This window comes from Falco punctatus, assembly GCF_963210335.1.
Source record: "Falco punctatus genome assembly, chromosome: 2".
Taxonomy (NCBI): Eukaryota; Metazoa; Chordata; class Aves; order Falconiformes; family Falconidae; genus Falco; species Falco punctatus.
The window spans coordinates 65,546,701-65,563,234 of record NC_137581.1 but is presented as its reverse complement, the minus strand read 5'-3'; the positions used below and the strand labels follow the sequence as shown (position 1 = coordinate 65,563,234).

General features: G+C 40.1%; 1 protein-coding gene across 9 annotated transcripts in view; it reads left to right on the top strand.

Moving 5' to 3' along the window:
- RASA3 (RAS p21 protein activator 3) overlaps positions 1-16,534 on the top strand; it is a 179,604-nt gene that overhangs the window by 82,190 nt on the left and 80,880 nt on the right. For 8 of the 9 annotated variants that reach the window (XR_013926372.1, XR_013926373.1, XM_080377413.1 and 5 more), the window contains 2 exons: positions 3,350-3,467; positions 14,905-15,008. Coding sequence is in view for 7 of the 9 variants with exons in the window: in XM_080377411.1 (XP_080233537.1) it covers positions 3,350-3,467; positions 14,905-15,008 (222 nt within the window). In the remaining 2 variants the exon portion in view is untranslated. Of the gene's footprint in view, positions 1-2,340; positions 2,402-3,349; positions 3,468-14,904; positions 15,009-16,534 lie in introns of those variants that run through there. The other variant, XM_080377417.1, reaches the window with a different exon arrangement.

Sequence of the window (16,534 nt, the reverse complement as noted above, 5' to 3'; positions counted from 1 at the left end):
ATTAGGTATCTTAAGAAACCTTCTGTTTCTTCTTAGCGGAAGTGGAAAACTGAAGGTTTTAAAGGTGAGTGTATTGACCTTTTGTCTGCAAACCCTCTCCAAATTCTCTATCATACAGGCACTTCACAAATACGAAGCGGGGGAAAAGAAAAAAGCAGAGCTGCCTGTTGAAAATACAGTTGGTGAAGATGCCTCTTCTATACACATAGGTTAAATGATGAAATTCTTGCCCAAATTAAGTGATGTCATCAGCTCTGGTTGTATCAAGTGTTCTGGGCTTGCTTTTTTTCATTTCAGTATTAGAACCAAAAAAATACTGAGCAAATTATTCAGCTTCGTTGTAGATGGCAAAACAGTGCCACAGAGGGAACGTTTTTGTTTTGGAGGAATCTAAAGAGCAACTGAAGCTTTAACAGAGTGCATTTGTTGACATAAAATGTCTGGCTAGAGAGCTGGGTCTTCAGCTATGCTTGAAAGGTTGACAAATTTTTCTTTCTGAACTGCTCAGTCCTGGAGGAATCTGAACAGCCATTGGCTGCTGCCAGTGTTGGGAGGAAACTGTTTTTTGTGGGTTTTTTGTTTGGTTTGTTTTTGTTGTTTTGTTTTGTTGGTTTTTTTGGGGTTTTTTTTGTAAGCTCCTACTCAAGTCAGTGTCATGATTAATATATTGGGTTGGTCAGTTAATCCCTTTTTCTTGGCTCAGTGGCTTTTCAGGGCATTTTTCCAGTCCGAAGAAAGAAATTACTGTAAAATGTCTTCTCCCTGTCTTCCCTCTGTGCCTCACTTTCTAATACTGTGATGGTGGTGAGCTTTAGTTTGCTGTACAGACTGTGCAGGCAGTCATTTTCTAGCGATGCTAAATGGTGTCTTCATTTGCGTTATATTTAGGTTTTGATGTTGTGGGCTTTTCTACTGCAAGTCTTAAAGAGGAGAACTGGGTTTTCAAAATACAGTTCTTACAGAGTGCTCTGGCATGACTAAGTATTAACTTCAAGCACTTTAGTGAATATCATACACATTGGAAAACTGGGAATTGAGATCATAAAACCTGGAATTGGTTTCATATGTATGATTGTGTTTGTGTTGAAGTAGGAAGTGGAAGAGTGCAGAAAAAGGGAGACTGCATATTTTTTTAGTTTAATTGTGAGCTCAAAATTTTTTGTCCTGTTCTCTTGGAAGAACCCCAAGAATAGTGTGCCAGCCCCAGAGGAAGACTTGCTTATCGTTCTGCTATTGAAACTTCCTGTTGACACGCTCACTGTCTCTCTGGGGAGCTCTGCCCAGTCATCCAGAAAAGAGGGCTGGTTTCATGTGACTTCAGTGTGAGAATAGACAAGAGAAATTTGGATGCTCTGGTCTTGGAGAGCAGACATGCTCTTGAGTCTGCGACAGAGACTGAGGTCTGTGTGAGGCTGTTACCTTTGATTTGTAACTTGCTTGAATTCAGACTTAACGCATAAAAGTTGAAGGTTTACTGGAGCAGGATAGACTTCAATGCAGGCTGAGCAAGCCATCGATAATCCTCAATTATTTTTGGCTAGAGCTGCTGCAGTTAAACTATTGCTAACACTTCACCTTAGTTTAAAGCTGCATTGGGCCTGCCAGCAGAGGTTCCAGTCACACCTTCGAATTACAGTGGAGACAGCTTATTTTTTTATACAATGTCTCACAACTCTGAAGGAAGTGGGGAGGATGGTATCAAGGAGCATCAGCTGAGCTGAGAGCAAGCTTATTTAGAAGAACTCTGAAGTGAGGCATTACTGTCAGAAACAACGTTTTCACGTCCCTTTTCAATGTCTCTTTATGTTCTGTGGTCAGCTTTAAAAAACATACGCATGTATGATCACCCGTATGCAGGTGGTTTGTGAGAAGTACGGTTGTGTGGTGTTTCCAAGGGCACGTTGTGAGTCAGTTAGCCAGTGTGCCGGAGAGAGATCACAGACAGGAAGATCCGGAGTCCTGTGTCACTTCATGCTTTTCCTTTAAAGCCAAGGATGCATGTTGGCTCAATCTTTCCTTGCTGTAGTTCTTCAGTATTTAGATGCACGTGTATCAGAGTGCTGTTGAACAAATCTGCAGAAGGGAAAAAGTATGTCTTTACTGAAGACAGGGCTGAAAGAAGCAAGACGATTCTGTTAATAGTATAAAGCTATTTGGGAGCTGGAGACTGGGAAAGCATGTGTCTAGTAAAATGCATTTAAGCTCAGCTGCAGACATCTGATAAAAAGTTATATTTGTACTGTCATTTAGAGTTCCCTTCTCTGCTGGCAAACAAACCTGTGTTCACTTGGTCTGTGCGTTTATTTTTAGTTTTAGTTTTATTCCTTGTATTTTTACCAGGAGAGAATGATCTAGTTCCCATGGTATGTGCTAATAATCTCCGGGTACTGGAAGAGTCAAGGTAAATAAGATCACGTGCATTGTAGACTTAAATTTAGTCATTCTTTGAGAGTTCTGTCTTTAGAACTAAATCACTCACCCATGTAGTGCTGAGGTGCTTTTAGCAAAGCCATGAGGAGCATTACCAGTTTCCTGTCTGAAAGTTTTGATTTTATCAATCTGCCAAGGAAATTTAGTGCTCAGCTTTTGGTTATTAATGAGTATATAGGAGGGAAGGCTGTGGTTTTATTCTTGTTTCATACTCACGTGTTTTGTAATCTCTTGGTTACCCTTAGATCCTCCGTCCCCATCCCCCCCCAGTTAAATGTAGGATACATACATGTTTGTTGTTGCAGTTTTGAAACTAATGTTTATTATGAAGAATATTCATGATTTGGATGGTATCTTTGTGCAAGGACCTTGGGCAGCTTCGTAAGTGCCAATTACCTCATCAAAGTGCTTTGAAGTCCAGCATGTGGTGTGAGACTGTTGGTTGTAACTAAAGTGACTGTTTTCCATCTCCAAATCTGTGAGTAGCAATGGAGCTGGGGGTCAGTCCTCGTTTGCTGTGTTCTGGTAATGCCTTTAGGATAAAATCAATGGGCTGTATCAGAAAGCTTTATTAGCATGTATTGTGTTCCTGGTATCTTATGGGAGGACTGATCAAAACCTAAACACAAACCTGCAAGGAAGCAGTAGGCATCCAAACATATGCGAATAAATCAGACGCAACAAACTGAGTTGTTGCTGGCTGCTGCTGAGCTCTAAACCCAGTGACTGTCAGGAGCTGCTGCCTTGCAGACAGAATACTGCTGCAATGTTTAATAGAGACTTCACATTTGGGAAGAAAAATACAACTTAATGCTTTGCTTTAGCCTTGCTGCTGATACTGCATTAGTTGTTAGATGACTAATTTATGGATAACGGTTTAATATGTAATCCTTCTGGGTTTTGTCTTTCTTGTCTTTAGGCGAAGCCAAAAATCTTCCTACTTATCCGGGGCCAAACAAGATGAGAGATTGCTACTGCACTGTAAACCTGGACCAGGAGGAGGTTTTCAGGACCAAAATAGTGGAGAAGTCATTATGGTAACAAATACATGTATACATGTTAAGTCGTCTTATTCTTTCCTTACTGTGTTTGTTTAATGTTACAAAGATAACTTCGGGGGGTGGGGGGCGGGGGGGGGTGTGGGGAGGGAGGATGAATATGATCCTTCTTCCAGTTTTAAGAATACTAGTGGTAGAACTAGTAACGTCATGATTCCTATCTGTATGTATGGGAAAATGTCTTCACCAAGGCCACCGAGAGTGTGCAGCCAGTGCTCCTTTCTTTCTGCTGTATTTGTTTTGAACTTCCCTAAGCTTTTTAGATCTCTACTTAGAAGGGAGCACTGAATTCAATTTTGCATCTATCCGTGCTTAGAATTTTGCATTGATTTAGCTACTCTCATGGGTGTGGGGGAGTTAGGGATATTTCCCGCCTGCCCGCCCCCCCCCCCCCCCCCCCCCGCCATCATGAGTCTGCAACTAAAATGAGAGATTTGAGCATAAGATGCCTGTCTGATTAATTTGGACACTTCCTGTGAGGTTGTAGAAGCCATGTAGAATGAAACAGAATGAGAAGCACGTAGCAAAAGTTAAAACACTTTTCTCTTGGAAATCCCCAAACATAAAAATAATACAGGGAGCAAGACTGGGCATGTGTGTATACTCTGGCAAATGACGTTTTTTTGGGAGCTGAGGGGAAAGCAGCAGCAAGTAACAGTCAAGTTTATAACATTTATCTTAAGATATAAAGTGGGGAAAGAGTGAGAGTTGAGTAATACAGTTAGGAATTTGCTATTTGTCTTGTTATTGCGAATAATTTTCTTTGGGAGATAGCTCTAGACTTCACCTCCAACCCCTCAGGAGTACCCAATGCATTTAAGAATGTGAGTCTGAGTACCTTGAAGTGGGATTTATTCCCTTAAGTCACTTTAATTGTTCTCTCACATAACTTTTTGTTGTCTTTAAATCTCTATTCTTCATTTTATGTTCTGATGTGGTGTGCTGGGGTGTATGACAAAGACTTTTGTTTCTTGAGGCATTTAAATTGGCTAAATATAATTAGAGTGTTTTTGAATGGTGATGCTAACACTTTCCTGTTTGTACTGTACTATATTTAAAAAAAAAAAAAAGTGAAGATTGATCTGTATGCTTTTTTTTCTTTGCTCCCAATAGCTGACATGCAGTGTCCCTGAACCAGTTGTTTCTCTAAAACTGACTTTGTAACTCATTTAAATTCATTCCTGGGAAGTTGCACAGTGGTTGGTTTTTTTTTTCTGGATGATCATTTGTGCTTGCAGGGAAATGGGAGGTGGGGAGTAGGGATGTATGAGAATAGTTGATGTAATTTCCATGAATTAATCCAAGTATTTTTCTACTGAGAAAATAAACTCTTTGTAGTAGGAATAAGCAACAAGCATGATTCCTTCAGTGGGAAAAATTCCATCTGTCTTCAGATATCATTATAAAGCTGAAGGGGTACGCTGAGGCTGTGCAGAACTGGAAGGTTTTTGATTTCCTGTGGGGCCAAGTTCTTTTCATAAACTGGGGTGAATTCAGAGGAGAGCAACACAATGATCAAGGTCTGAAAAACATAACCAGTGAGGAAAGGTTAAAAGATTGGAATTGTTTAGCCTAGAGAGGAGGGATGAGAGTAGATATAACTATGTAAATATTTCAAAAAATCCCCAAACAACAAACTCCTTAAAAAATTAAGAGGGAGGGAATTGCTTTGCATGTCCAGTATAGATATTGCAAGTAATAATGAAGTTAAATTGCAGTGGGGAATGACATTTAGGTTAAGGTTTATTGTGAAGAAAAATCTTCCTGTCATTAAAGTTTCTGAAGCACTGGAGTAGATTGCCTTGGCTTTTCCACATCTATTGCCGAAGGCTTTCAATAGGTTCTGTATAACCAGTCCCCACCAAAATATGGAGAGTCTTCCTGCTTTGGGACAGCAGTGGACCAGATGACCTCTCAAAATCACTTTGTAGTCCTGTTTTCTTTGCTCTAAGAGTTGGCTAAAGGTGATGTCCTTGGTCATTATTTCTTCCCCCAGTGAATTCTTATCTTCAGTGGTTGTCTGCCCTCTCTCTCTCAAAGCTTCTATTTGCAAGTACTATTTTTGAAAAAGTTGCTTCTTCACAGTTCCTGACTATTTACTTACAGACATCGGTATCAAGTGAATTCTGAATTAATACATGTAAGTGTTTCTCTGTGCTTGCATTTCTGTTTCAAATCCCAACTACATGAGTGGTAAAACTGGGATGTCTTCCTAGTCTGTGAATAGGAATTGCTTTTTAGTGAGGCACAGTCAAACAGCTACTTAATCTTTTATGGCTGTGTTTACACGTACTAAAACAAGCACATAGATTTTCAGAGGAAGATGTTTTTCAAATGATTTCAGACTGTACTGCAGTCGCCTATTGTTTTTTGTTAGACTAAGATGAGCGCATAGCTGAGGAGCCAGTCATGCTGTTACATTCTTTAATGCTTGTTTGTAAATTGATTCAACCCATTGAGTAACCGTGAATTACTGGGCAAGTGAGGCTTATGTGCCCTAAGGCCCATGTAATTTGTATGCAGCAGAGAAATGCTTGCTTTCATGTATGGTGCTTCTTTGCCAGGCAGTTGCCAACGTAATAGTGAAGCATGTGTTGTGTCCCTTTTTCTGAGGTATCACAGCTGTGATATACGATGTTAGATGGGAGCAGGGATGAGAAGCTAGGCGAATACATGACTAAAATAATCAAATCCTGCCTGAGCATCTGTGTGGCTGGCATTGAAGTGGGTGACATAGCCTTTGACTGTAGTTTGAAGGAGAGAACGCTAGCTGTACTCTGTTGTTCATGCCTATTTTCTACTTTATTGCTTTATGACTGATACAGGGCTGGCTTGCTATAAAGTAAGATTTAATAATTTTTTGTATTTTCATTCATATTGGTAACTCCCCCATCTTTCAATAAACTCAAAAAATGATTTTTGTGTAGTCTATGAGAAATAAGATAGTTTGTGTGAATGTCTGAATTGAAAGGTGTTTTCATATGCAGCCCTAGCACTACTGACTCTGAAACAATGTCTTCACATTCAGATTTGTCCTCGGGAAGCCTATCTTTTCCAGCATATCTGCGTAAAATTACTTTTTTATCTGCCTGAAGAAGCTTATAATTAAAGTCAGGCTGAAACATTGTCTTGTGGACTTGGAAATTCAAGGAGTGCTTGCTTTTTTTTTTTTTTTATTTTTACTCAGTTGAGCTTCATTAAACTTTTACTAAGCCCTGCAGAAATGTCTATTTTTCCAGGCAGGTCTCCTGATGTAAAACTTAAGTAGAACTGGCAAATGGGGGAGAGGAAGTAGTTCTCTCTCCTTCTTAGAGGGACTTCGATGAACGTCCAGTTCTGGCTTCCTTGGGATATCTATGGTAGAGCCTTCAGACTGACTCATGATCTCCCGTATTTTATACTGGGACAGTGTAAGAAGTTGCCTCCCTGAGCTGTGTCCTGATCTTCTGCAACAGAATTTTATTTTATTAGGCTGCAGCAGAGGCATGAGAAGACAGCTGAGAGCAGTAACTTTTGAAATCAACAGAAGGTGTCTTATTTAGAACTGAACCACCACATCGTATTGGCCAGTCCCGTGCCCTCACCAGTGTTCTGAAGAGAATCTCTGTGAGCCTGAAGCCCTTTGTCTAAGTTTGCATCTTAAAACTGAGAGCAGGCAGCATGGTGAACCTTGACTCCTCTGTTCAGCAGTCTGTGGGACTCATAAATTACAGTCAGGAACTTTAATTCCTGCCAGTCAGCCTCTCTTGGCTTCTATTATACTGGATGGTTGCTCTGCTGCCTTGTGCTGGAAGATTTTGAGAGCTGCTGTTGAGTATAAATTGGTAGCACCTTGACTGAAACAAGTCAAGGGTTACAGCAGGGGCAAGCCACAGAGCAAATCAAAAGTACTGTTTATGTGAGGTATTTCAGAGTCATTTGACTTCTCTGGGGATCTTTGGACAAGCACAGTGAACGTGTGGGTTGATCAGAGCAAGCTATCCAGGTTCCCAGGAAGAGAATCTTGAACTCTTCAAGCAGCACTGTTTTCATAAACTCCTTGGCACAAGCTTCTAATAAATTCTAAGAAGGTCACATGCAAGTCATAAGATATGAGGGAGGGGTCAGTTAGAGCCAGGATTTTATACGCTTCTCTGTTTTGTATTTGTTGTTCAACATTTATATTACCATCATCCACAAAGGCACTGAATAGAATTGGATCTACTCCATATAACCTAGTACAGATGTATATGAAGGGACTCAAGTATTTTTATGTCCTAAGGAACATGTGAGAATTACTGGGGTTTTTTTAAGTGCACAGATCTGCAACTCTTCTTTAGTTCTGAGCTGCAAGTAGACAGCTTGACAAGGATTTTGCTTAAAAATTTCCTTTGCTGAACCAACTACTTAGCTTCCCCCATGAGTAGTTTCAAACTTCAGGCTCCACCATCCAGGACTTGTTCCTAGCTACAGATCTTCTGTGAGGATAAACTTTCTTGGCTTGTTGGTGTTAAGACTGGCTTTGCCTTTGCTGTTTGCATCAAATATTTCCATTCACTTAAAGGGCAGTGTCAGCTGCAACAGGAAGTCAAGGCAGCTTCTCAAATCATAGGTGAAGAATGGAAGGAATGTGACATCTCTAAATTTGTTTCAAGGATATGAATAAAGGCAAAAACTGTCGTACGATAAGAATCAAATGGCTGACAGTGTGTGCTTTAGAGAGATGAGCCAAGCGTCTTGAGTCTGTGATTATTTAGTTCTCCACTATTCCACTGAGGAATTTTTCACGTGCTAAACATAGTGATCAAAGCCTGAATGAAACAGCAAATGAAGCCAGAAGCACTTTCCCCAGCCTTTGTTTTTTTTGTTTTTGTTTTTTTTTTTTTTTTGGTCTTCAGTGAAGGTAAGTGAGAACTACAAGGCTGCAGTGTGCTTGTGAGTGTATAGTGAAATGTACTGTAAATTCATAGTTGAGGTTGTGTTCTCTTTAACAAGAGGTTGCTGTGTCTTTATTTTACTAGTAGGTATTAGATCAGGAAACAGATTAAATCAATAGCTTTCAGAACTTTAGGTAATTCTACTGCTATATTTAATGTTGTTATTTTTTAATTCTAGGCTTGCTTAAACCCTTTATTTCCCTGTGTTTGGAGTTCGTGGCTGCATAGCTAAACTTCTCTTATGTTCCGATAACATCTTGGATGCAGGCCACTTCTCAAATTTTAAACACAAAGTTGTTTCTCTTAGTTGCAGCATTGCCAAAATTAGCTGTTGTATCTTGAGTTAGTTCATTAGCTACTTCCATATCCTTATGTTGCCAGCTCACCTCCTTGAAATAACAGCTTTCCCCAGTCCAGAGGCCTTAAGTAAAGAGGCCTTGAGCTGGATGCTGTAGCATGTTCTGCAGCTTCTCTCCTGCATGCTCCCAGTTCACTCCTTAGCGTGTTGCCTGCACCAGGGTCTGTCATCATCAGCACTCAACTACATTTAATTGTGGCTCGATTTCCTAATATCGATAGGCTGCAGTTCTGGAACACTCCAAGCCTTTAAGGGAATGGGATAAGATGGGTATGAGTGCAACTTCAGCCTGGTCAGGAATATTACTGAAGGCAAGGACTGTATGGTTGTGTAGGGAAGTAATACAGCTGGGAAGGGTGCCAGGAAGGGAAGCAAGACTTAATGAAAGGAGGAGAATGAAGTGAACCTTGAGACCCAAGGCAGGGTTTATGAATGGGAGCGTTTATCCACATGAAAAGCCACCCATGTGAGTAACAATTGTTGGTGTTGCAGGCTGCTTGGAGTGATTAAAAAAAAAAAAAAAAAAAAAAAAAGTAAATGCAGCTGTAATGTGACTTCTGTTGTTTGTGTGTGTCATCTTACAGAATATTTTGGGAGGTGACTAGGGGCCAAGCGGCTGCTGCTTCAAGTTATCATAATCCCTGTAAGCCTCATTGAGCCAAACCAGCAACTGTCAAGTGAAGATGATAACTATAGCTTGTGTATCTGTCTCTCTCTTCTGAGCATAGAGTTGAGAAAATGCACACTGCTGTATTTTTTCTCTGTGTAGTAGGGGCGGTTGTGGCTATTAACACAACACTGTCCTGGGTGTCTGCACGGTGGCATGAGATAAAAATTGCTTAGGCTCAGTGGATGTCTGGAGGACTGCAGCCTGCACTTACAACAGTGGGCATAAGTGGTATGTTTGGATTTAGATGTTGCCTGCTGTGCCATGTACTTCCTGCTGCATGTCGTATGCCAAATCTGTGTTCAAATATAATACTAGGTATTTTTAATAAATTGTCTAAGGAAGTTACCATGGCATCTGCCAACTTTGGCTCTTAGTTGCTTGTCTTCTTGTAGCTCTGTCTAGTAGGAGACTGAAGTGTATTCAGATTTTATTTGGCTTATAAACTTTCTTTTCTCTACCCCACTCCCTTTACATATGCTGCAAAGCATAGTATAAAACATATTAGCCAAGGAGTAGAAAAAGCTTAGTAGTAGAGACAAACAAGTGTACTCCTTTGTACTGGCTGATTTTGCTTCCTACTCGCATGGCAATGTGAACTCTGGTCTTCAGTTCATGCAGCAGGATGAATCCAGTATTTCTAAACATTTTAAAATAGAGGATGTGGAGTTTTGTCTGTGGCATGTTAATAATCCTTACTTTTAATCAGAAAAGCAGTTAAAAAAAAATCCATACACAAAGAATTCTGGTTTGAGGGGTTTCATTATTATTCATCACACATTTCACTTCATCCACTGAAGTACTGGTGCCAAAACAAAAACAAAACTGCTTTAGCGAATCCTAAGTATTGAGAAACAAGCATGAGGTTTTGCAACACAGCCTGAAACTAAAGTGTTTCTACACAGAGATATGTTTTACAAAATCTCTTCCTCTCTGTTAATACTATCTACTGAAATCATTGCAAATATCTGATAGTATGGAGTTAGAGTTGTAAGTATGCCTCTGATGTTTAGTAAAACATGTAAAAGTGAGCAAATTTTGAACCTTTTTCTAGGGGAGGAAGTTCCCATTCATCATGTTTGAAATAAGGATTCTTTTCCTTACTTGCTTTCATTCCACTTGATCTGCACAGTAATTTGCTTCTCTTCTTCCCTGTCTCCTCCTGAAAATATCCATTGCAAAAACACATATAGAAAGAGATTAAAAAATAGATACCTTGAAATGGGAAGGGCTGTATGCGAGATAGCTGTGTGTGAGTGAAACAATACCTAGAGGGAACTTCTTGGTTTTGGTTTTGTGCTATTCTTGCTTCTGTAAGCATTCAGAACAAGCGAATTTTTGTCGAGGTGGAAGTATGCCTGCAGATTCAAATCCATTGCACTGTTCTTTATGTTTTTACTTGACTTTGTTGTTGTTTCTTCTGTGACAAGTTGTAGAAGCATCCTATAGAAGGCGTCCTGAGAGGGATTGATTGATGTATGTATTGGTGGTAGGGAGTGTATAAAAGCTGTGCAGCAAGAGCTCTATGCTTCCTGAGAAGGGGCTGCTGAGGTAGAGCTTCCCTCCCTTCAGAGCATAGCAAGGTGATGGGTATATACTGGAAAAGAGATGAGAAAGGGGTGTGAAGAGAGGGTATGTGGAGTAGAAGGCTACAGAGTCAGGCCCTTGTGTGCCTGAAAGCTTGCAGCAAGGATTTCAAAATTGATACAGGTCTTTCTCTGTAATTTCTAATCCTGTCAGGAAAATGAGAGACAGTGACTTCGGAACAAGGCCCATTTCATAACTAAAGAACAGTTGATGTCTGTACTGCTACTCTTCTCATCACTGTGATAGCAATACTAAAAATAAATTAGTAAAACTGTTCTAAGCTTAGTAGTCTATTGAAGAAGATGGATTTGAAAATGGTTTTCTATTCAACTCGGAAGGTGCTAAACTGCATTTACAGCAGAGGTTCACTGTTTCTGTCATTGCAAGATCATGCTCTCAGCAGTTATGTCCCATCAGTTGTTTGAAGTCCAGAAGAAACTGAAATAATGACTACACTGGTCTTGTCCATGTGCTTCTGTTGTGACCATATAGATGTGCAGCCTACACTGCAGGGTTGGGGAGGGGACCCATATTATTTCTTCTCCTCTTTGCACGATTAAAATTCCTTCTGAGCATAGGGTTGGTTAATCTACTAGGAAAGCTTAACTCAAAACCTGGAAGTTGAACCTGAACTCATTTGGCTCTGAAAGATTTTGGTTTCTGAAAGTATTTTTTTTGGAGGATTTTGTCAAGACTCCTGAGGGCTGTGTAGGCAGATGCTGCTGCTTTTTATTAATTGCTATATCAAAATAAAAGCACTCACTGAAGCCCCATCAGACTAATTCTGGCTTTTGGGAGAGAGGGGACACTGAGGGAGGGATTTAGCTATTCTTTTGGAAAAATAATTCTGGAGCCCTGGGGCTCGTGCTCAAGATACGTTAGCTTGGGAAATAAATCATGTTGTTTGACTGCTGCGACCTCTTGCCGGGTCCGGGTGGGAGACAAAGCAAGTACTGTTCTGAAGAGATACATGGAAGAAAAGCACACGTTTAAGTGGAAGCTGGAAGCATTTGTGTGGTTACTTTCGCATCCTTCAGAGAGAGGATACTGTTTTTGCAGAGCTACACAAGATTTGGGCAGGGGGTATCAGAATTATCTTGATATCTATCCTTACATTTAAAATGTTGGCTAATTATGTTGTGCAGAGAGAGTGCACTTGTGTTAGAAATCGGCTTGCTTGTATCAATTAAGAACTCGGTGCACCTCAGGGGTGTTACCTGAGTGATGAGAGGTTGTGAATCTACAAGGGGTATAAGAGCAGAACAAAGCTTCCCTTCTCTTGACAGCGGCTGCAAATAATGTGTCCTGTGAGGAGTACCAGCCAGCAGGTGTTGTTGAGGCTAATAAGCCTTGTGCCTAAAAGCAGTGACCAGATGCAATCCCTGCATGGCTAAGTCAGCCCACATGGTATTTCTTCTGCTAATCAGTCTCTTTCTGATACCATGTGTGGGACTAGATGCTTCCTGATGTCCACTCTTCTTTTCTGACTTTTGTGTTTGTTTTGCTATGGTGTGGTCTTAGTTATCTTCTGACCCTGACCACCGCCAGTGACAAACATTAATAGGGGACTTGCCAGAGGCCCCAGTTGTTGTCTCTTCCCTGCTCTTTCCCCCAGAAACAGCTGAGCTGAATTAAAGTGTGCTCAGTGTAAGTCTCACTTGTATTTACATTGCCTTGAGACTTCCACTGTACTGAAGCTCCCCTTGTATTCTTGATAGAGGATTGGATACATAATCCACAGTTTGGTAAGTATCATTTCATTCTAAGGTCATTAGTGAGCAATTTCATCTGTTGTGTTCTTCCAGCAGAAAGGACAATTTTATGGCTGAACAGAGTATTAGGGCTCAGAACCATGCAAGTGTTTTGCATGTATAATGCACTAGGTATTTGGGCAATGTTTATGCATTTGTGTAGCTCCCTTGGGCTAAGCCTGTGCGCGAAAACTTGCACCAAGTGATGTGCATAGAATGAGGCCCTTGGGGCTGCCAGCAGAAGCATGGCTGCTAGGACAATCGGCTAATTCCCAGTTTGGTAGAGGCTGCTTGTACCAAGGAACTCACGTATTTTGTGGCTGAAGCAGTGGCTGCTGAATTCTTGATTCTAAATAAACCGTCTTGGAGCAGAACAGGTAAAGAGGGCATAACTGAGAGTGCTGAATCAGAGAGGGCAACTGGGACAGTCAAAGCAGCTTCCAATTCCAGCTGTTAGATTTCCTCCCCTGCCCTCACAGTAGGGATGACTGAGTGGGGCTCACCTTGGTTGCCGTAACTGATGGCTGGATGCATTTATTTCAAGGAATGGGAAACTGTTTCAGTGGTGGAAGTTTAAGCCGTGGGTTATGCCTTGGGCTACGCCTTGGGCTTTGTTTATCCAGTGTGTGTTCTTCCGTGTGGCTGATGGAGTAGTGACTTAAATAATGTTCTTACTGAATATTGAATGATGTCTCTGGGCTTCATGAAATCAATGTGGCATATTCCCTTCAAACACGGAGTGCATAGATAATTTGCAGTGCTTGTGTGTTTTAAGTGAGACTTGTCAGCTAGTTCTTGAAGGAATGTGGTAATTCTGGGGGAACGTATTTTTACTGTAGGCAGAAATACTAGCAGAAGTGTATGGTGATGTAAAATATCCTGAAAAAAGCCAACAGAATGACCTCTGCTGAAAAAATGCTGAAAAATTTAAGGTTAATGCAAGGAACTATTAATAACCTTTGGGTATCTAATTTTCTGACATAAAAATCCCTTAATAATGATTAAAGCTCCAGCATGTCTCCCATTTTTTGTGTTTAGCCAAGACAATAAGGAGGTCTGTGTTTAAAAAGGGAAGAAAAAAACCTGCTGGCTTTCGGCTTGTTGGAATTAGATTTATTTTTAAGTCTACATCTGCAGTGCTTGCTGTATTTGTCCATATGACTCAAATTGCATCTACTCATTTAGATCTACTGAAGCATGGCTTACACAGATTTTTGATTCCAAGTCAAATGGTAGACCTGTCAGTGAATAAATGATGTTGATATATGCTTATGGTTCTTAGGAATAAATCCTTAACCATATAATTGGATAGAGAGAAGCTGAAAGGGTTGCTATTAAGTGTCTGAGATTATTCCCCCCATTTAAATTGGTAGGATCCAAAGACAGTCTCTTAAGTCTCTAAAGAACTTTTCATGCTGAGATAGTATTTTTTTTTTTTTAAACCTGGTTTTACTGTAAAATAACTTATTCTATAAAATTCCAATATGCAAAAATAGATACGCAGTGCTATCAGGTAACAAGCATCGTGCCAGCTCCAAGGCTTAGTTACCATCAGTTGACTGAATCTGACTTTAGGTAAAAAACTTTGCAGGGGATGAGGAAAGAGGCAGTGCCTGTAGGTGTTTTAATTTAAAAAAAAAACTTTTTTTTTTTTTTTTTTTAAAAAGCCATTAACCATGCTGTATTTTGCTTATCCTGTTTGTGTGTATGGTTTTGTGATCTCTTTTGTAATGGTCTATTGTAAGCATAGTGTGGCAGTAGGGGCGCCTCTGCCTTTCAGGACATTGTATGTTAACAAATAATGTAGTCTGCCCTCTTCGTTTAGGGATTCTTGTCTTCCAGATAACAAGAAGTATCTGTTTTTTGCACATTAAGAAATGTTGTTCTGTGGGCATTGAAAGGTAGTTGGGGAGAGTCAAAGTGGAACAGTGCTTAAAGGTGCACATTCATGGTTGGGAAAGACCATCATGGTGTACAGTGATGTTCTGGGTGTGACGTATAAATGCACTGGCTCTTCCAGGATACCAACACTAATTTTTTAATTTTCTTTCTTTCTTTCTTTCTTTCTTTCTTTTTTTTTTTTGGTGTGTATTTTTGTTTATGTATGTTGTGTTTTTTTTTTTTTTTGTTTACCCAGCCCCTTCTATGGAGAAGACTTTTACTGTGAAATTCCTCGGACCTTTCGCCATCTGTCATTTTATATTTTTGACAGAGATGTTTTTCGAAGGGATTCCATTATAGGTATGTGTTCATAAATTATTTTCTTTACAGCTTACTGCTCTTGGATTTTAACTGTTAGATCGTATATAGTCTTACAAGTTGGGCTCATGATAGGACTGACAATGACAGTGGTAATCAAGTACTGCTCAGTGTTGTCCTTTTTTGTTAAGGGACAAAAACGCCTTCAGTATTACATATATCAAAAAAAGTCTGGGAAATAAATGCTGTCTGTTATGATAGTAAATGCAGATTGCAGTTTAACTGAAATAGGCAATAAAGCATTATCTAAATGTTGGCAATATCATTTGTTGCTGCATATTTTTTTTTCTTCCAAATGCAAGGCCTTTTCCAGGGCTCGTTACACTTACACATATGCAGTATTATTAAATAATGACTGCCTTAATTACATGCAGAGTAAGAGCTACTGGTCACAGGTATCCATGGTACAATAGTGACAGAATTTTATAGAGTATCAGAGCAAGCTGTTGCTTACAGAACAGCTCTGTAAAACTTCCAGTGCCTGTTATATGTGGGCAGGACCTCTGCTTCTGCAGATACTATTTGCTATGCATTTCAGCTGCAGCAAATTGCATGACACTCCATTTATCTCTTCAGGGATAAAAATCTTGTAAAAGCATAGTTCCCTTGAGGGGGAACAGTTTCCACTTTAAGTCGTTTTAACTGTTTGGATTTTTTCAGTTTTTCATCTCTTACTTTTGGAAGAAGTCACGTATGACTACCATTCTTCTAAATTCACTATAATGTGACTGTAGTTATCAATGAGGTCTTGCAGAGCTTGTAGTGAGGAAGTTGCCTGATGTTGAGCAACAGTTTGTGTAGTGCTGTAATAAAATGCATTATTTTAAAGCGGTGGGGTGATGGTGCAGATCTCTTTGTATGTATCTTTACAGTAGTTTATCGTGCAGTGACTAGCTTGCTTTGAAGTGACTTCTTTCATTACTGTGTTACATTTTACATGTGAGCTAGGAAACTGGATTGCCGTTCTCTTTATGTCCCTAACTGAGCTTGCGTTTGTACAGCATCTAGCAATCTAGCATCCTGGGGGGGAGGAAGGGATCAGTTTCTGATTTTTGAGTGAGCTTTTGGAAACTTTTTGGTCTCTCTGATCTCTAGTTTCCCCTTGTAACATGAAAGTAATATCTCCTTTCTTTCAACTGATGAGTTTTTCATTGTTGAAATTGCCTCATCTGATCTCCTGTGTGGCACCAGTTTTGTGCAGCTGCAGTGACCCATGAACAGGCCATGGACTGGGATTTGTCTTGCTCAGGGCTTTACTCCCCCTTTTGAAACACGGGTGTCTGAACACTTAACACAAGCCAGACTCATGAAACTGCATATAAAGAAGTGCAAATTCCATGTTTCCCAAGTTCCTGTTTTAATAATCAAGGTGTGACATTGGAGGGGAATTCTTCAGGAGCTGCTAGAGTAATCTTGTCTTAAAGGTACTGGGAGAAGTTTGTGAAAAGAAGGATTTGCAGAAGATATGAAGAGACTTTTATTTGGATGCTTGAGTGTTTGATCAGGTT